Source organism: Pleurodeles waltl, chromosome 5, assembly GCF_031143425.1.
Source record: "Pleurodeles waltl isolate 20211129_DDA chromosome 5, aPleWal1.hap1.20221129, whole genome shotgun sequence".
In the NCBI taxonomy this organism is placed as follows: Eukaryota; Metazoa; Chordata; class Amphibia; order Caudata; family Salamandridae; genus Pleurodeles; species Pleurodeles waltl.
Genome location: NC_090444.1, coordinates 689,054,569 through 689,075,318, shown reverse-complemented (window position 1 = coordinate 689,075,318; position 20,750 = coordinate 689,054,569). Strand labels below are relative to the sequence as shown.

General features: G+C 46.5%; 1 protein-coding gene across 3 annotated transcripts in view; it reads right to left on the bottom strand.

The window, feature by feature from the left end:
- Positions 1-14,037: 14,037 nt before the first annotated feature.
- The window catches only part of REV3L (REV3 like, DNA directed polymerase zeta catalytic subunit), a 948,974-nt gene continuing 942,261 nt past the window's right edge, over positions 14,038-20,750 (bottom strand). For all 3 annotated transcript variants that reach the window (XM_069234598.1, XM_069234599.1, XM_069234601.1), the window contains exon 32: positions 14,038-15,095. In XM_069234598.1, the coding sequence (XP_069090699.1) occupies positions 14,955-15,095 (141 nt within the window). In that variant the 3' untranslated portion in view covers positions 14,038-14,954. The remainder of the gene's footprint in view (positions 15,096-20,750) is intronic.

Sequence of the window (20,750 nt, the reverse complement as noted above, 5' to 3'; positions counted from 1 at the left end):
GTAGAACAACCCCTTACCCTAACTCCCCCCACCTCACGCTTCTTCCCTTGAAGCATCTGTCACGCTGAAATCCCCCAAAAAACTAATCATTAGAACAACTGTAGGTAAACCTGTAGCTTGAGCCATTCCCTCCTGTGCAGGATATTTCCAAAGAACTAATGAATCTCAAAATATTGCCTTGGCGCCAGTTCAGTAACAACGGAAACCTCTGGCCGGCCATATTCTATTCCAGGGCCTCATTGCTCAGTGATGGCTGCAGCTGAAATCTGAATCGTGCACACCCTGGCCCCCCAGGGAGCGATTGTTGCTGCACAAGTTTGTTCTGCTAGGATCAGAGGAAAATGATGGGCTGCGGGTGTGTCTCCTCTCTCTGTGCGATCGTGTTCTCCTTCGGGAGCTAGTTAGTGGATGTCGATTGCGGCAGCCGGGAGTGGCAGTCTAAAGATTACTTATTGCACAGGGTCTATTTTTCAGGTGCCGATTCCCAGGCTTCCTCAGGAGTTTCAAAGAAGTGTGTCTGGAGTTGTGGATCACTTGAGCTTTGCAGGGAATATGAACTTGAACTGCATATTCATTGCACAAAGATCCAGTTTAACTTCATCATAGGACTTCCTCTGCGGTTGGACCACCCTGGTATAGTCAGAAAAGATCCTACGGCGAGCGGACTCGAAGGTCAGAGCCCTGGAAAGATTGCATCTCTGTCCTTGTGGTTCAAGATATGGGCTATCAAGGGGCGAGGAAGGGCCCCCGGTGGTTTATGCTTGGAAACCAAGGAGCGATGTGCCTGTTTGATCACAAACTACAGAAATAACTTCTTCTTCGGTATCCTGGACTCTAGTCATGTTTTGAGAATCTTCTCTGGATGAGGGACTTCAGAGTTCTCAGGAAATCCAACAAACCTTAAGTTATTCTGTCTGGATCTATTTTCTGCATCCTCCGTTTGAGTTTCTAGGATTGCAGTAGTGCAGAGAAGTTTGGACACAGTACATTTAAGTGCGTTCACCTCGTCTTCCAGTGTGGAGCCTGGGCCCTGAGCCATCCTGTTGACCACATTGTGCAGGTCCTGGCATAATAGCGAAATATTGACCCTCACTTCTCCTATCTTTGTTTTGACTACCCCTTTAGAAGACTTGGCCTGTAAAATGGTGCCTGGGTTACTGGACGAGGATTGCTGTTGCAGTGGGGGAGCCCCTGCCGTAAACTGACTCCATTCAAGGGCTGCCCGATAAATTTGTCCATCTTGGTTTGGGCTTGAGTGCGGGCCCATTTTCTTTTTCCCATCACTGGTCGTGAAGTGAAGCGTTATGTGCATGGTAGGAGTAAGGATAGGGGTGATGAAACCTTCACTCAGGTCCCTGGGCATGAGACAGCGGTGCAGGCCATAGCGAGGGGAAGAAGGAGGAGGGAAGGACCTCACCAGTGTCTCCTGCAGGCCCCAGCTGGTTGCCCCCATGTCAACCCCCCTGGAGAGCCCTCAAGTGTCCACACCAGCCTGTCCAATGTATAGTGGTGCCTCCAGATTCCGGTGTTAAGGGGCCATGCCTCCACAGCCAGGTCTGCCCCAGAGAGAGCCTCCCGCGATCTCTACTATCCAGTTACAGCATTGATGACCCGGCATGCTTGACTCATAATATCCATGGGGAGGAGCGTGAGGCAGCAGGAGCGGCTGGGGTAATGCTCAGGGCACTTGAGACCGGCACCTGAAATCAGGAAGCTCCCCCGCCTTTTTTGAGACACCAGTCCCAGATGAGGCCTTGGGAGCCGCATGGCTATCTTCAGTCCTCACAGACTGCCCAGTGACTGTGGTGCCTCTGATCCAGGCACACTGTTGGCAAGGGTAGCGTGGTCTCTCTAGTGTGGTCCCTGGAGGAATAGAGTGGCCTTGCCAGCGTGCCCTCCAACAAGTGCCTTTTTTGCTGTGGGCTATGCTTGGCACAGTAGGGGTCTAAAATTCAGCCACGGCCAGAGGCTGCTGCCAGCAGGATCCCACATTGACCTCGAGCCACAACTACCTTAGTCTGGGCTCCTCCTTCATGCACCTAGGGGCCTCTGGCTCAGGTGCTAGCAGACCACCATTTGGGCCCAGCAAGCTCTCAGCAGATACACAGTCATCGCAAGCATGAACCTGGGGATTGGTGGAGGCTCAACTGTAGCAGGATATGGGGCAATTTAACCTCTCAAAGTCACAGGATCACTATAGGTGGCAAAGGTGGTCTCGAAACGTTAATGAAATATGTCTGCCATCTTGGCCACATCGCTCCCCTTTAAAGTGTTTCTTATGAGTATAGTCTGCTTAACTGGCTACGGCACTGGGTTCTCCAGTTTGAGATTTTGTGTATAGTTGTGGTCTTGACCTGGCATGGTTGGAGGAAGAGAAGTGGTTAGATCTATTGAGGGGAGAATTATTATCATCGAATGTCCTAGTGTCATTGTGAGATGTAGAGAAGAGGTCAAAACTTATATATTTGGGACCTTTAAAGTCCTTCAAATTGTCCAGCAGTGTGTGACAGATCTCTTCAGTTATTCCATGGTTGTTCATTTGGTGATGTATGTTTTCTTGGCTGTCCAGTACTGGTGATGGACAACCCTTCTAGCGGAAATGTCTTATATGAATGTATGAGGTATAAGTTACAATTTGCTACTGACTGCTCAACATTATGCTCTTAATATTATTATGGACCATAACTGTATATAAGCAAGTAGATAACTATATAATGCCACAGCAACCTGCACATCGAAAGTAGTTTGCTTGTTGGGTTGTTTCCAATCTGTGGGTTGTAGGCTGAGGATTGCACTAGAGGGTGCGACGGTCGTTCTGGGCTCTGTAGCCAGGATATGGGGTGGTGAAGCTCTCTAGAAATAGCCATGTTTTCAACTGCCTTTAGAAGTGCATATGCTCATGGGTGCCTCTTAAATTGCAAAGGAAAAGTATATACAATGAATACAACCATATGCATGTGAAAGCTATTTACATATATATACAAGTCCAAGGATGCGCACCCAAAGAGATCCTGGTTTGACCAGTCAGGTAACGGGGAGGTGGGTGGGACCGTGAGGAATCCACAGGTAGTTACTGTATCCACCAGAAAAAGCGTTACCGAAGGTAAGTAACTTATTCTTCTGATGGATACACCTACCTGTGGATTCCTCACCAAAAGAATAGAGTCCCCAAGCAGTATAACCTCCGGTGGTGGGTGCCCGAATGGTCAAACCAAGAAAGCTTGCAGCACTGAGTGAGCAAAATGGCCATCCCTCCTGACCTCAGAGTCCAAACAGTAATGCTTGGCAAAAGTATGGAGGGATGCCCAGGTCGCTGCCCTGCAGATGTCAGCCACAGGAACACCTCTAGCCAAAGCCGATGAAGCTGCTTTGGCCCTGGTGGAATGGGCACGAAGCCCCACAGGTGGATCTCTCTTTGCCAAAGAATAGCAGATCTTAATACATAGAATGACCCACCTGGATAGCGTTCTCTTGTGGACCGCTCTACCTTTCCTCTTCCCCACGTATCCAACGAAGAGCTGTTCATCCTGTCTGAACTCTTTCGTCCTGGCGACGTAAAAGCTCAGTGCTCTTCGCGGATCCAGCCGGTGGAGCCTCTCTTCCTCCTTGGATGGGTGAGGTGGAGGGTAAAAGGAAGAGAGAGTAATTGACTGCCCCAGGTGAAAGGGTGTAACAACCTTCGGTAGGAAAGCCGCCTTGGTCCTCAACACCACTTTATCCTTGAAGAAGGAAAGGAATGGGGTTTCTACAGTTAGAGCCTGAAGCTCACTAACCCTTCTGGCAGATGTTATTGCCACCAGGAAAACAGTTTTAAATACTAGGAACCGTAAAGAACAAGAGTGCATGGGTTCAAACGGGGCCCCCATAAGAAAAGTTTAAACCAAGTTAAGGTCCCACTGAGGCATAACGAATGGCGTGGGTGGATACTTTAATTAGAGAGTCCCTTTAGAAACTTTAAAACAATTGGTGATTTAAAGAAGGATGGTTGATCAGGAAGGCACAGAAATACAGATAGTGCAGACAAATAACCCTTAACAGTGGCAACTGAAAAACCTTTCTGTGCCAAATAGAGCGCAAATGACAAAATGTCAGATAAACCAGCTCTTAAAGGATCTAAACTATTCTCTCCACACCAGCTTGTAAACTTAGCCCAACGATTCGCATAGATTGACTTGGTGGAGTGTCGCCTGGCAGATAGAATAACTTCTACCACATCTGGATGGAGAGAAAAGGAACTCAGATTGCCCCGTTCAATCTCCAGGCATGAAGATGCAGGCTCTGGAGGTGGGGGTGTAGAATCTGCCCCTACGATTGCGAGAGGAGGTCCACCCTGCAAGGGAGACGGAGCGGAGGGCACTGAGAGAGTTGGAGTAGGTCCGAGTACCACACCCTTCTTGGCCAATCCGGAGCTATTAAGATGACTTGCGCTCGGTCTTGGCGGATCTTCCTCAGAACTCGAGGAATTAAGGGTATGGGGGGAAACGCGTAAAGCAACTGACCCTTCCAGGACATCTGAAACGCGCCCCCCAGAGCTCCTTGCACCGGATACTGGAAGCTGCAAAACAGTGGGCACTGCGCATCCTCTTGAGTTGCAAAGAGATCTATTTGTGGATATCCCCACATCTGGAAGATATACAGAACCAGATCTGGATGAAGACGCCACTCGTGGTCGACCGAGCTGCGTCGACTGAGAATGTCTGCACGCACATTCAGGCAAGCCAAATTATGTGCAATCAAGCAGATCTTGTGGTCCTGAAGCCAGGACCAGAGTCGAAGAGCTTCTCTGCAGAGAAGATACGACCCCACTCCTCCCTGTTTGTTTATATACCACATTGCGGTCGTGTTGTCCGTTAGAACCTGGACTGACTGACCACGAATGGAAGGGAGGAAGGCCTTGAGTGCCAGCCGTACTGCCCGCAATTCTAACAGATTGATGTGTAATTTCTGTTCTACTGGAGACCAAAGGCCTTTGATCTCCAGGTCCCCCAGATGAGCTCCCCACCCTAGAGTGGAAGCATCCGTTACCACTGAGGCCACTGGTGGGGGTAGCGAGGACAGCCTTCCTTGAGACAGGTTGTCGACCGCTGCCCACCATTGAAGATCCACTGCAGTATCTCTGGAGATCTTTATCGAGTCCTCGAGATCCCCTTTGTGCTGAAACCACTGCCTGCGGACGCACCACTGGAGAGCCCTCATGTGCCAGCGTGCATGAGTGACCAACAGTATGCAAGAAGCAAACAGACCGAGCAGACGAAGAACTTTGAGGATTGGAACTACCTCTCCATTTCGAAACATTGGACTCAAAGCCTGCATGTCCTGAACCCGCTGTGGCGGAGGAAAGGCCCGATTCAATGTTGTGTCCAATACTGCCCCTATGAACAGGACGCGTTGAGAGGGCTCCAGGTGAGACTTGGGTACATTGACTGAAAACCCCAGGTCGTACAACAATTGAGTCGTCGACTGGAGATGGCACCGCACGAGCTCTGGAGAACTGGCTTTGATCAACCAATCGTCCAGATAGGGAAACACAGCGATCCCCTTTCTTCTGAGCTCTGCCGCTACCACCGCCATCACCTTCGTGAAGACTCGAGGTGCTGAAGTAAGACCAAACGGGAGGACCGTAAACTGATAATGTTGTGATCCCACCACAAAACGGAGATACTTCCTGTGCGATCTGAGGATCGGAACATGAAAATACGCATCCTGCAAATCGACCGACACCATCCAGTCTCCTTCGTTCAACGCCAAAAGAACCTGTGAGAGGGTTCGCATTTTGAACTTTTCCTGTTTAAGGAACCAATTCAAAATCCTCAAGTCCAAAATCGGTCTCAGCCGACCATTCTTCTTGGGAATCAGAAAGTATCTTGAATAGCACCCCTGACCCCTCTCTTGCTCGGGAACCAACTCTATTGCACCTTTTTGTAATAGGGATAATACCTCCTGCTATAACAGGAGAAAATGGTCTTCCGAACAGAAGGATGGGCGGGGAGGGAGGGTGGGAGGAAATTCTCGAAAGGGAAGAGCGTACCCCCTCTTCACAATGTTGATGACGCAGGAGTCTGATGTTATGACCTCCCACATTGGAAGAAAAAGGGTAAGTCTCCCCCCTACTGGAGACGAATGGACAGGGAATGGTGGAGGACTACGGCTGCTTTCCTTGCTGCACCCCTCCCGAGGAAGAGGCAGAGTGCTGCAAGGTGGCTCCTCTCATACGGACTCTAACCCTGCACCTGAAGGATCTGTAAGGCAGGGTAGAAGCAGTTTGTTGTGGTCCTTGCAGTCTTCCTCCGAAAGCCTCTAAAGGTGGATGAGGCTGACAACTGGAGTCCCAAGGATCTAGCTGTCGCTCTGCTCTCTTTAAAACGTTCTAAGGCTGAGTCAGCCTTAGAACCGAAGAGCTTTTCCCCATCAGACGGAAGATCAAGGAGTGTAGCCTGCATGTCCGTCGAGAAGCCCGATGATCGAAGCCAAGACTGCCTCCTAGAGACTATGGTCATGCCCATGGCCCTAGCCACCGAGTCCGAAGTGTCCAAACCAGACTGGATCACTTGCGTCGCAGCCGCTTGAGCATCCGAAAAGAGTTGCAGCATCTCCTGTGACACATTAGGATGGCCCTTTGCCTCTTCCATAAGGGCATGTATGTAACGTCCCAGTATGCATGTGGCATTGGAAGATTTAAGGGCCATACTGCACGATGAAAACGTCTTTTTAGCAGTATGGTCCATCTTTTTCGACTCTCTATCAGCAGGAACCCCAGGAAACGAGCCAGGAAAGGATCTGGAGGAACATGAAGCTTGGACCACAAGGCTCTCCGGAGTTGGTTGCCTGGAAAGAAACACCGTATCCCCAGGCGCCGTCCTGTAACGCCGAGCCACCGCTCTGTTGACCGCAGCGGTGGATACAGGTTTCATCCAAATATCCTTAATAGGGTCCAGCAGAGCCTCATTGAATGGAAGAGGCGGCTCAGCAGAAGCAGATGTTGGCTGGAGGACCTCTGTCAAATTTCTCTTAACCTCCGCGGTAGGAAGAGTAATATCCAAAATGTCCGCAGCCTTACGAATGACCTTATGGAAAGAAGCTGCTTCCTCTGTGATCTCTCCAGGAGAAGCTAGATCCCATTCCGGGGTAGTGTCAAGGCCACTAGCTGAGTCCAGACCCTGGAAGTCACTTGAGGGCTCTACAACTTCTCCTTCCTCCAGGTGTTGCCTCGCGTACTCCTCCTATTCCAAGAGACGAAGGGCCAGGCGCCTTGATCTAAGTTTGGACTCCAAGCCTGGAGTCGACAAGGCGTCAGCCAACGCCGAAGATCTCAGTCGGCGCCGAACCTCTGATTCGTCCGAAGCCGGAGGCTCCGGCTCCACAGCGTTCTTGGACGTCGATGGGATCCGAGGCGAATCCGACGTCGCCGTAACAGGTGTAGGCATCCTGATCGACGTCGTAGGCATCGGCGCCGCTTCAGACGCAGCAGACATAAACGGGGTGAACGGCGCCAACTTGAAAGACACCGGAACACCCAAGTCGTAGCCCAAAGGACCAGACGGACCTGCATGACTTCCACCCGGCGCCATGGAAGCAAAGATGTTAAACATAGCGTTCAAAAACGCTGCAGGATCCGATCCCGGAGTCGGGAAAGCCGGGTACTGTTGCTGCTGCACCGGCACCGGCAAAGCTGCCGAAGAGGGTCCAGGTAACTCCTGGCCAGGAGAACCTTCAGGCCCCTGGGGAGGCTCCACCTCAAAGACCGACCCAGGTGGCGTCGGGGTCGCCGGAGGTGGAGGGGTGACGGTCGGGCTTATCTCCCACGTCGGACGACGCCGAGTCGACGGAGAAGCCGATTTAGACCTGGACCATCCTTTGCTTGATCAGCGCCGAGATCCATGACGGAGCCGAGAGCCACTATGGTGATGACGAGACCTAGAGGATCTTGACGAAGACTCCCTCCTATGACGCCTCTCTTTCTTCTTCTTGGACCGGGCCAAGAATAACTTTGCCTCCCTTTCTTTGAGTGCCTTAGGGTTCATGCGCTGGCACGAACCGCATGCCTCGACCTCATGATCGGAACTAAGGCACCAGAGGCAGTTTTCGTGGGGGTCGGTAACCGACATCCGACCCCTGCATTGGTTACAAGGTTCAAAGCCTGATTTTCTAGGCTGCGACATCGTAACCGTCCGTTGGTAACAGTAGCTCCCTGTGAGCCTCGAAGAAACAACCGTTATTCGGGCACGGAAAAAAGGGAACTGATGTCTGCACGTCGACAACGGCTTCTTATTGCCTAGATGACGTCATGTGGCGTTGCGTGGAGTCGGGCGATTGTGACGTCATCGTCAACGTGCAGAGCTAGAAGAAATTTCCGTTGAAGGCTGGCGCGAGGGGAGAATTCTTTTGGTGAGGAATCCACAGGTAGGTGTATCCATCAGAAATACCAAGTTTAGAAGGGATTGCACATGCACTTTAGCACTGATCAGCAGTGATAACGTGCTCATCGTCCTAGAGCCAACAAAAAGAGGGTCAGAGAAATAGGAGGAAGACAAAAAGTTTGAGGATGACCCTGCACAAAGGGCCAGGTCCAACAGCGAGGGTCCCTGTGTCATATCAAAGTGAGTTTCTACCCAGTCCCAGGCTGAGGTGGGGTTCCTCGAAGTATGTACAGTTGCCACTCTTGAAACACAGACAAGGTGTGAGGGCTTCAACATGCCTTTCAGTCTCGGGTTCACTGGGAAATGCAGCGATTATTGGATAGCCAGTTCTCTGAGCATGCATTTCACTGCCAGAAACGATGCATGATTGTGTTGAGTTTGTACCGTAAAGTCTAGGAACACTGATGCCTGGCTTAGGGTGTTGCAAGCCTGACAGCCAGAAGGGTCACAGCTCTGCCTTTATAATGGAGTAAATGGGCTACCACAGGCCGTGGGGAGAACCCAGGTGGAGGCATGCAGGCTGGAACCCAGTGCTCCCTTTATTGTGTGTGTGTGTGTGTGTGTGTGTGTGTGTGTCGGGTGTGTGTGTGTCGGGTGTGTGTGTGTGTGTGGGTGTCAACAGCTTCACCCAGTTTCTCCAGGAAGTCTATCATTTACTGGGTACCCTCTGCTCCCTCTGGGAGGCCCACAGCTCGGATGTGATTAAGCAGATCCCTGCCTTCGGCTACCTCAGCTCCCAACATCAGGAGTTGCACCCTGTCTATAAGGTCCTTGGTAGTCCTTTCCTGGGACTTCAGCTGTGGAGTCCATTTCAAGAGATAGCGATCTGTGTTAGTGACCTGGGCTGTCAGTTTACACTGGTCTTCTCACAGGAGGCCAAACTCCAACCATATCTCATCTATATGTGTCTCTACTGATGTTTGGGAGGATTTGATGGCTGAGGATGGCGTCCAATTTATCAACTCAGACCTGCAGGGTCCTGAGTGTTCCTATCCCACGTTTGGAGTCTTCACTAAGGCAGGGTGCTGGGGAGGGAGGGAGGAAATGAGATTTTGCTTTTGTCTGCCCCTGGCGCAGTCCCAGGGTAGCCCACTGGTGTGCTGTTTTGGAGAATCCCCAACATCCGTCAGTGTGAGGGAAGAACCTGTGGCTGTTAGTGGTGAGTCCTGCGGGCAGAGTCCCCCACCCTCTGGGGAATGCACACCTTTTAACGAAGACCTTGCCAGTTTTAAATGGTGCCGCCAGGGTAGCGGAGTATGGTCGGGTCCCCACCTGTCAGAGTCTGCCGGCAACCAGGGAGGTTTAGTGCATTGCCATGAGTTACTGGGCAGTCTTGTGCCTCTTGCTACTTTGCCGCTGTTGCCCATTGCCATCGGCCTTCCCTAGGCCACCTCACCCCCATCTGTAGATGGTTGTCAACTCACTAACTAAATATTTACTACTCGGTCCTGCTGAGCAGTTTGGGCCATCTGCTGCTACTGTGGGGGTGTACCAATTACCTCCTTGGTGCCACTGGTGTTGGGTGGTGCTGTAGAGGAGGTGGGGGTGGCGGGAGAGTCGGTCTCTGGCCTTCCCCCAGCCGAGCCCCAGGCCTTCCCGAAGCACAGCGGCTCCGCAACTCGCCGTCCAGGAGCAACCCAGAGTCTCTTCTCCCCTGCTGTGTCAGGGCCTGTGTGGAAAGATGCTGCGGACCCACTCACCGCTCTTTAAAGGCCGTGTCTCCAAATGATGCAGAGGTGCCCCAATTCTAGCTAAGATCTGGCCTCTTCTTAACTGGAGACCCTCTCTGTGTTGTCACAGTGGGAAAAGCAGGTGAGGAGGTGCCCCCTCCTCAGGGTCACTTGTGGCAATGGGTGCTCAGAAATGGCCTGGCCGGGCCTTACAGCTCTACTCATGGCCAGGTACCTTGGCTGGTGATGTAGCACGTCTGCCCTGCTGCATCACGCAGGTGAGGCCAGAAGGCTAAGCAGGTTACCACCGGGTTTCCTCCTTCCTCTGATGCGGCGAGGAGGCTCCCGGAGCTTCACTTCTTCCTGCCGAGGTCAGTGCCTCCCAGCCGTCTGCTCATTCAGCCTGCCTCTCCTATCCAGCCGTCGCAGTAAAGCATCCCCACTCTGAGGATAGGAGTGGTGCAGAAAGCATACAGGAGACCCGGTCGCAGTTTCACTGCTTATCAAAGGGTTTCGCCTACTGAGGGAGGATAGCCTCCACGGTCCAGAGGTCTCCTCCAGGGCACCAGCCACGGCATATAACGGAAGAACCTCTTAGGCGCCCATTTCAGCAGGATTACTGGCAATTGCAGCTTTTAGGCTTCAAAGCTAGTTTACCCCACATCCGCCATCTCCGACTCCGTGGCCACATCCCACCCCTGGAAAGCTTGATAAGGTATATTTTGTCAACATCAGCATTGATACTGCATGTTCTGGTGTGGGTTGTGGCACAGGGATCAGAGTCAGCAACAAAACCAGAGTGGAACTTGTAGATTGTCCAGCTGGTGCTGAGAGAGGACCCACTGAGTGAGTCCCAGATGGAGGCCCTTGTGGTTCCTTAAGCCCAAACATGAGCCAGAGGGAGATGGTAATGTGTTAAAGAGCCACAACATGGTTTCTCAGAATTTTTCAATTTACAACTGTGTAACAGATGGCGTGGAAATTCATGTTGCTTTGAGACAAGGTTTGTAATCTGCTCTAATAGGGAATAGCTCTGGGAGTCAGACTGAAAGGCATGTTGATGCCCTCACGCCTTTTCTGGAGTTCAAGAGCGGCAGTCACACTCACACTTTTTTCTTCGACTTATCTGAAGGCTTTGACCATGATGATCTGCCACAGGAAGGACTTTGGGAGTAGAATCGAGACATTCCCTTCCGTCCCGTCATGGCATGGAGACTTTCATGTTTTGCGATGCAGAACTTTGTCTCATGGTCCTGAATACCCTTGGGATTTAACAAGGTGCAATCGCTGTGGGGTAGGATTATGACTCCTAACACCAAAGACAAACCTGATGGGAATCAGTTACAGACACTTACTTGCAAAGTTTTAAGCCTGTAGTCTTGAGAAATGAAGTTTTCCCTTGCACAATGGACTTTCAACACTTTGTAAAGAAAAAGGTTTCAAGACGAGACAAGAAGTAGCTCTGGATCCATTTCTGGTGGCATGGAAACAAAGGAACTGACATCAGCACGTGACTGGGGCTTATGTGCCGATGTGTGCATCACTTCTTCGCTTTTGTATCCATAATACGGAGAACACCACATGGACGATCAGCTCTTCATTGGATTCGCTGGGGAGAAAAAAGCCAAGTCAGTGCAAATGAGGATGATTTCTCATAGGACCATGCTCTACATCAAGATCTTCCACACATTGGCTAAGAAGGAGCAACCAGAAGGCTTGTGGACTCGTTCTACCAGAGATAAAGCTGTTGGCAAGTAGAATGTTTGTTCTGGACATTTACCAGGTTGCTACATGAGCATCGCTTTCATAAAGCACTAATGTCTGGATAGCCAGGTCCACCCAGATGGGTCTTTTGCCTGCTTGGGCCTGCAGGACTTTCTGATTTCAGCCAGTTCACAGACTCTCCATCTGGGAGGTACTGCTTTGGTATCTATTCAAAAAGTGAGGAATCTTTGGTTCGAGGTGTCTATCAGAATAACAAGTTATTTACCTTCGGTAATGCCCTTCTGGAAGATCCTCCAACTGCAGATTCCTCACCGGACCTACAGGCTCGCTGTTCTTGGCTCTTTCTCCATCTAATAAGGCCCCAAGTTTAGCGAGCTGCACACTGATGGAAACCAATTTGCTGTTTGGCTCTGTTTCTGTGGGTGCCGACAGCCTAGAAAGCAAATGACTATGCATATATAATCAGTGGCTTCGTTTGTCACTTCTGTAGCAGAATTATGTCAGCACAGAGCCACATGATACTGCCTATCAGTGCACGGGGGTTCTGGCAAAGATTTTTAGAACCAGTTTGACGCCTGGAGAATATTCAAAGGGTGAGGAATCTGCTGTTAGCTAAATATCCACCAATGAGAGTATTACAGAAGGTCAGTAACTTGTTCTTTAGCAGAAGTAGACCAAATTGATGGCTAATATGCAGTACCGTAAGTCTGAAAAGAAAAGGGAGTAGGAGAGACTGGGAATGTCAATATGGGGGCCCTCATTAACTTGGGATGAAGTGCTAACCCCTAAGAGTTCCATGAGGAAAAATGTAAATAGAAGAACTGAAAAGAAAGTTGGCTACATTGGTTAATACTGAGGGCCCGGACAAAGATGACTCCACAGTACACTATATGTAATAGTGCGAGACTGTACAGTTGCATCATCATGCACGCTTAGAGCACCAATTCAAAAGAATGCACAAGATGATAACATACCTGTACAAGGATGGCTGTTGTACAGGGGTAGCGCTTTGGTGGGAGCATGTCTGGATTACTGTTCCCTTCATTTGAGCATGAGTACTTTTCCTATGTTTTTGTTTCGTCTCCAAATGGTGCAACATTAGTAAAGGGGGATCAAAATGTAATCAGCCTTTCCCAATCTTGACAAGACATTATTAGCTCCCTATAAAAAAATTCATTCTAGAGGTTTTACGTTACGTTGAAAAACAGTCTTTAGTACAACTCCAGTTGACCTCCAAAAACCTAACTACACTCCACTAGGCCTCACAAGAATTTTATGATAGTCTATTTTTTTTCAAAAAGGTAGACTTAGTAGTACAGGCTTTTCCTACTGTGGTTCCTTAAGTAACATCAATCCTTTTTTATGGAAGAATCAAAATATATCTACTCATTGTCTTACAGGTGTCATCAATCTGTAGGTTTGAACGGAAGGTCAGCATTCATTTTCTTCTTAGGTCCTAGAACTTTACTGGTAGGCTTCAGAACTTCACAAAAAGAATACAACATAGCAGCTGGCGATTGTAAGGTATAGGAAAACTATGTGTGCCCTTTGAAATTTGTAGGTTCTAGGGTGACTAAAGTGACTACAATTTGTGGAAAAAAAAATTGTTACACAGATACAGAGCAATGCTGCATATAAGCAACTGGATGTGGGCAAAACCTGGCAGTACTCAGTCAGTCTGTAGAAACAGAAAAAACACTAAGATGCACTGAGAATGCAGTTAAGCAAAGATCATCCACCATGTATGAGGTATCAGTCTCTGGAAGGCAAGGAACTTTAAATCAATTGATTTATTTGTATGGTCACCCTGACAGGAAGAAGTACAGTGTTCAGGAGACGAAAGCGATGTGTTGATATTTCTTCCTGTTGGAGCACTGTTTTCTGTCACTGTCCTATTCCTTTAATGCATGAGAAAACACAAGGAGCTTTATATGAGAAGTAATATTGTTAAAATAATTTTAAACATTTTATGACGTGAAGAGTTGTAGTCACTCTGTGCGTCAGTCCACATTTTAGAAATGTATAATACAAATGCATGTTTGAAACCTGGTAATGCAATACCACTACTACATACATGAGCTAAAGAGAAAAATAAGAAATTAAGATATGCTCTTATTTTAAAACAATTCAGTCATTTACCATTTTGTATTTTATTCAGTTTTATATGGTTTCTGATAAATTTGCAAACAAAATGATTTCCAGCTTAGAAAACAGTACACTGACCACATAATTCCTTTTTTATTTTATACAGTTATACAAATATTCTAAATACACATTTTGTGTTCAAGAGGATGGCAAATATGATTCAACTGTACATAAGAGAAAAAACAATATTTTAAGCATATTTAGAAGCAATAGAAATGTCTATACAAAACAAGCAAAAATGGAATAAAATTTCGTATATATTTAAAGTATTGCAACAGTCCCACAGTTTTGTAACAAAAAGTATTTGCACGTTTTCTCACAATGCCCCATTAACAGCGAAAGCATGACAACAATTGTTTTAGAAAATAATCTTTCCAAGTGCTACACCTATTACTGTTTGCACAGTTTGATCAAAGTAACCAAAGATTAACTCTGAATCAGGCCAACCAGAGAAGTATACCAAGTGGCTTTCAAATTATCTGTATAAAATTCATTGCACATTATTTTATTCCCTTGTTTGAAAAGTAAAAAAGTTTATTTACAAAATATTTTTGAGTCAAACCTATAAAGTAAAAGGAGGGTTCAGGAGGGGCTAGGCCTTTATCAATCCATAAAACATGGTTTTGATGCCAACAGTTCCAGAAAAACACACTTTAATAGTCTTTTAAAGAGGCTTTCAGTGCTTCTTCCAGAGGGAAGAGAAATTTACTTACACATGGATTTACAGGATGGTACACACAACTTATGCCAACATCTGCATTATAAAATAGTATGTTACAAACATAAAAAAGGAGTTTTTACATTGTTATAAGTGAGCACTCCATAGATCAGTTAGGTGTTGATTTTAATAAGCATTATGGTTTAGTATTCAAATAATAAGTCAACATCTTAAATGAAAAAGGTAAAACCAATAAAAATTGCAACAGCACCATGCACAACAGTTTTAGTGTAGTAAACAATGAAACAATAGCACCTGGTTATAATTAACTTATGCCTTTCAAAACTGGTCCAGCAGCTGGCGGTAATATGGCGCTTTTGACAAATCCCGACTGACACTGAAGAGCTTGAAAAGGACTGGACAGTTTAGAGACACACACTGAATTTGGCGATCATGGCAACCTGTGCAATTCTTGCATATCTGAAATAAAATACAAAATCCAACATTTGCCCTGTTAGAACAGATGAAATTTGTAAATTGTAATCCTATCAGAAAACGGCACTAGACATTTTGAGAAAATGAAGTATGATTTGATTATATTTGCTTTTTAAATTTTAATGTAGTGAGTAAATCACACTTCATTAGTAGCACTAAAAAATTCTTTCCATCATCCACAGACCAGCAATGAATCAGAAACGGTGCTGTTTAAGTATCTCTAGCGCCCAGGAAGCTGACTGCCCTGATAGAATATCTTAAAGGACAAAATTTAAGGCCGAACCAATTCCACATCAAATTAATTTTGACATGAGTCAAAGCTCACATCTAGGATGAAAATTAATTGGAACAAAGTAAGGACCAATCCACTTGTTTTTAAACTATCTTTATTGGCATTTTTGATATCCATACAAGCAGTTTACAACTCAATGACGAGCAACACTAGGTCTTTACCTGTTCCATAGGACAGGTATAATTAAAAAAAACAAAGACAGTTCTCATGCACATTGCTTTAATATAGGATTTTGTTAAAAGAGAAAGGCTGTCATTCGTCGTGAATTATATTTAAATCTGGAGACAATTAAAGAAGAAGCCCAGAGCTCTGCAAAGGCAAATAAACAACTATGCACCATCCAACTTAACCAAAGACAGTAAAGTGTTGTATGAATATCTCGCCCACTGCCACTCCAGATCCTATGTCAATGAAAGGGTTCAGGACATCGTGAACTAGGGAGTCTCAAGGGAGGTCAAGTACTGAAGTTAGTGCTGCAGTGTGTCATCTTTGGGTCCTTCATTCAGATGAGCAGGCTGTCCCAATCGCTGGCGATCAGGAGCTTTTTCAGGTCCCTGTAACCCTCGCTGTGCAAAACTTTGCCTGCAGCCTCAGACCATTTTATGTTGACTTGGTGCCATGCCCCGAATGTGGGTGGAACTGTGGCCTTCCATTTCATGGTAAATGTCGGGCAATCAGTAAAGCCTGGTCCAGGAAACAGACAGCGACCCTATTCTATTTTGGTTACTTGTATTTTTCCAAAATGCAGACTTCCCTGCTATTTAACAAGCCTGGTACAGCAGCCATCTGAACAAATAGTGTGTAGAAACGTAATTGTACTGGCCTATTCTCCAGCATCTAACGCTCTTCCTGTTTCAGGCTGCCATGTGTGATGCAGAGGCAGCAGTGATAACTGTGTATGGTATTGCAGTGCTTTATGTAACCAACTAATGTGTTTCATGCCATTACCTGTCACAAGTAAAGTAAGGGCTAACAAGTGAGCTGTGGGTTCTACGTCAGAAATGGACCATTTGACCAAGAAAGTTTTGAAGAGCACTTCATGTTTCAGAAAGTGCCCCCTGTGTATGTCCTAAGCAAATCAAAGGAAGAAGCTGACCATCCTGATATAGATCCTGAAAGTCACAATACCGGTGTCCTACCAATGCTTCATATCACCAGCTGTAGGGAGTCCCAGATGCTTAAGCAAGTAAAGTATAGGGCAGGGGCATAGAATGTGATGTGTTTAGTGATCAGGAAATTTCTTGCAAAGCAGCTTCACACCATAAGTAGTTATCAAGGTCACCCTTATCCGAGTTTGGTACACATGAGTAGACGTTTGTGGACTTTCTCAAAGCCACAAGGGGTATCCGCCAGAGTAAATTCTTGCAGCAAGAGACCCAAGAGCCAACAGCAAAGTAAGTCTACCTGACAAATGAACTTTCTTGTAAGGATAGGGAGATTAGTGAAAATGTATATTAAGTGGGAAAGCATCACTATTTTACATATGGCAGCGCTCCCAATGGCGAAAAGCGGGAGAGTGCTCTAAAAAGCTATTTGTACTCTGCCGGTGGACACTGTTTTAGTGAGATTCCTGTCAAGGTGGTCTGGAGGGCGTGGTTTAGTCTGATACATAAGTAAAAAAAGAAAGTACTCTCTCATTTGATTAACCGCCCTCCCCCTGCCAAAGTCCATACAGGTCAGAGCGACATTAGAGCGCAGCAGGAATAAGCAAGACTTTGGCCAGCTGATTTATAGCCTGGAAGCAGCACTGAACTCCATGATGGTCCAAGCAATGTCTGTGTGATACCCCAAATTCTCTGATCAAGCTCATCATTGGCATCCACAGACAATGCGTGAGGTCTGTCAGTTAAAGGGGATAGCCCCATGCTCCTCCCTGCAGTCTTTGTCTGATGCCTATGGCTCTGTGGTGATTGCTAAGAGCAAAAGAGAGAGGGAGCACTCTTGTTGGGTCCCTCTACTGACTGCAAAGGGGGGAGATTGATTTGCCCAACTGGACTCTGGCAGAAAGGCTCGTGTAGCACAACCTGATCAACAGTAGAGTACACTTCTCAAAGTCAAACGTGGTCAACACTCTGAAAAGGTATTCCCAGTTCAGAGTGTCAAATGCCTTTTCCAGGTTGAGGATCAGACAGGCTGAACTAGGCCACGCTTGTGGAGCTTCTTCTAAAAATCTACCCAATCTCCTTATATTCAGAGAAGTGTTCCTCCCAGGCAAGAAGCTGGTATGATCCAGATGAATCAGTTTAGAAAGTGCTTGCAGTATGGTTACCGCCAAGATTTTTCCAAGGATTTTATAGTCAGTTTAAGATAGCTATTGGCCTGTATGAAGCAGGGTCAGGAGGGACGCACCCTTGCTTGGGTATCAAGATTATCAATGCACCCCTATTTGATGGTCACAACAAATGTTCAGTCGCCTTGGTTTCATGTATGAGGGTCAACTTAGGTGTGAAGATTCCTGCATAATTTCATAAAGCTCTACCAGGAAACCACCTGTTGATTGCATATTGCCAGTTGCTAGATCCATATTGCATCCCTAATTTTCTGGGTAGTAACTGGGGGTTCTCTCTACTCCTTCACTATGTGGGTACCTTGTTTGAAATATGAGAGTCCCCTATACAGTTTGAAGTGATGTAATTGAAACATGCATTTTCTCAGTTTGGTGAATGATATTAACAACCTGCCTACCCTATTCCCAAGAGTCAATTCACTCATGATAAATCATTTTACACTACAGTGAATTCCAAGCTTTATGTCTGCCTCATGATAGATCAGCACAGGGGTCACTGACAGTTTCCAGGAACCAAGCAGGTGCGGCGTGTTGGTGAAGAAAGTAGGGAACCCACAGTTTAAGGCAACAATAAGCAGATCTTTATGGCCTAAATTAATATGTATTTAAAGAGGGTATTTCATAAGGGTAAAAAATAATGTGCATAATGCAATCACATTTTTACTGCTGAGTTTCCTTCGGAGTGAAGCCTTTCGGTTCACGGCTTGTTGGGACTGGCATAAGTAGTTGCCCTCAAGTCCACCCTGCCGTACGGGATATAGACCAACACTGTGATGAGTGCAATTTTCCTTTATATTTATGCTGTTGACTATAATAACAATAATGTCGTACCGTTTGCATGCCTTGTGAATTGCTTTCTCGATAGACTCGTGCAACCATTATCTTGCCATACATTGAGCAATTGTTTACTAATAAAAATAATTTTAAAAGTCTGCAACATGCATCAGGTGAAAAATGCAGTAATTACAGCTGAAGGGGCTTTGGGAGTCATCTGTGGCTGGTCAATAACCACAGTTACGAATACAAGTGAAACTGTTTTATTACTTGATGTCACAAATGTTTTATTCACAAAACACTAATATAACCTACATCTTAAATCACTGAACAGTATATTAAAGATGATGCCCCTCAAATATATCCAAATCCACTATATATACACACACATCTGTACACATTAGCCAAAAAGAGTTTCAACTGGGAAAACAGGCTGCTGTAGGAATTCTCTAAAGGGAGGCAACAAGCTAGCAAATGTTCTTTCTCAGCTAGCTGGTATCCCACTACGAGGAAGTAGCAGAAGTCAAGCAGAAGCCTACAACTTTGGTTTCACATGCTCATGTAAAGAGCATAAGCTGGGATGTGTAATATCAGTGCTTCTGCTACTCTGCTTCCTGACGCCAAAAGGTTGTCACGTCGATCCTCCGAAGTAGGTGGATGTCACTGGGGTATTATAACAAGTATAGGCTGTGGTTTTAGGTTCTCCATCACAAAGGCGACAGAGTACCCTTTAGCCATACACTGAAGGTCCGCTTCATTTAGAGTCAGGCACACCTTCAGCCTGTTAGCAGTGGAGACAACCCTATATCTGCTACTGACATGCACCTCTGATGGCTGAACGGAGTAAGGGCCGTCAGAAGTTTGGCCATTTGACCGACTGTCCACCCAATTTTAAGAGGGCAGTCAAATGGCCAGTTTTCACTATCTGTCACCTCCAGGTAAACCTTTCTAGCAAGGGACTATGAAACCTGGTAAATGACACCCACGGCATGGGAGAAAACGCCCATCTGAGGGATCATTTTTATTTATCTACAAAAAGATAAATCCTACTTTGGGATTTTGTTTTTGGAAAACAAATACTGAATGTTTGGCGTACGGCTCAGCCATGCTACTTTAGCATTCTGTCAAACTTTCACTACATTGAAAAGAAATGCTGTGACGGTGTTCCTGCCAATGCATGAGACATCAGCTGGGCCAGTGGACATCTCTAAATTTGGCAGGCGGGTACTCCATCAGGACAACAAATGGAGTACATCTCGTCCACTGAACTTCAAATCAGAGCTTAAGGTTAAATGCAGAAATCCACTGAACACCTACAAAAGTAACAGGATCCATTATAGTTGGCATTCATTTCCTTTTCTTCTTTTGGTAGATATCATTTGGCAAACTAATGCTAATCTTATTTCTCACAAGAGCCATGGTATCGTCAATAGACTGAAAAAAGCAAACAGTCCCTCTAAATAGGGTAAGCAAATAAAGGAGGACTTGGCCTGTTGGCTTCTAGGCAGATTAATCTGGATTGATTTTGGAATATCCCCCTCACCCTTTTTAGTGTTAAGAGACACCAGAGATTTTACTAAATGATTTGGAAAGTGCCCGAGTCTCTCATTAGCACTGGTACACAAGGAAATGAGGGCCGTAAACATCCATGGACCAATTAGAAGTACATTATGATATTTTGTGAGTGAGTGGAGAACTTCAACCCACACAAGCTATCATGACTGCAGACAAGTGGAAAATAGTTTGCTACAGTTTGGAAACTAGCACAATTTCTATGCTCAACAGTAATGAAATGTTCATGACAGCAGAGAAAGCCTTGAGACGCCAGTTTTTAGGTTGAGCTTTGAAACCCGTTGTATATACTTTGTGCGCTTACAGCCCGCCAACTGCTTTTCATTTGTTTGTTTCAATGTCCTTTAAAAATCCTTGCTTGCTTGTGGTCAATTCTTCCTCTTTGTCTCTACTTTTTATCTTTCATGGACTCCCGTGGAGACAGGGGCCAAGTGCTGTATCTTTACGCTTTGGTTGTTTATCTGTTCCTTGGGGGAAATATTTTTTTTTATTTCCTTCCTGCTCGAAGAACGCTGTGGGTGCGTGTTCAGATTCAGCGCCCGTAGCTGCTTGCATTATATTACAGCATTCGTCCCTCCATGTCCTTGTCATTTACATTCTTTTGCATTCATCCCGCCATTGTCCTAGTCTCCCTGTGGCTCCTCGAACATCTGCTCCCCATTGAACCCTAACAAAAGGCAGCTTCCAGGCTCAGCTTGGAATGGAACGCAATTTG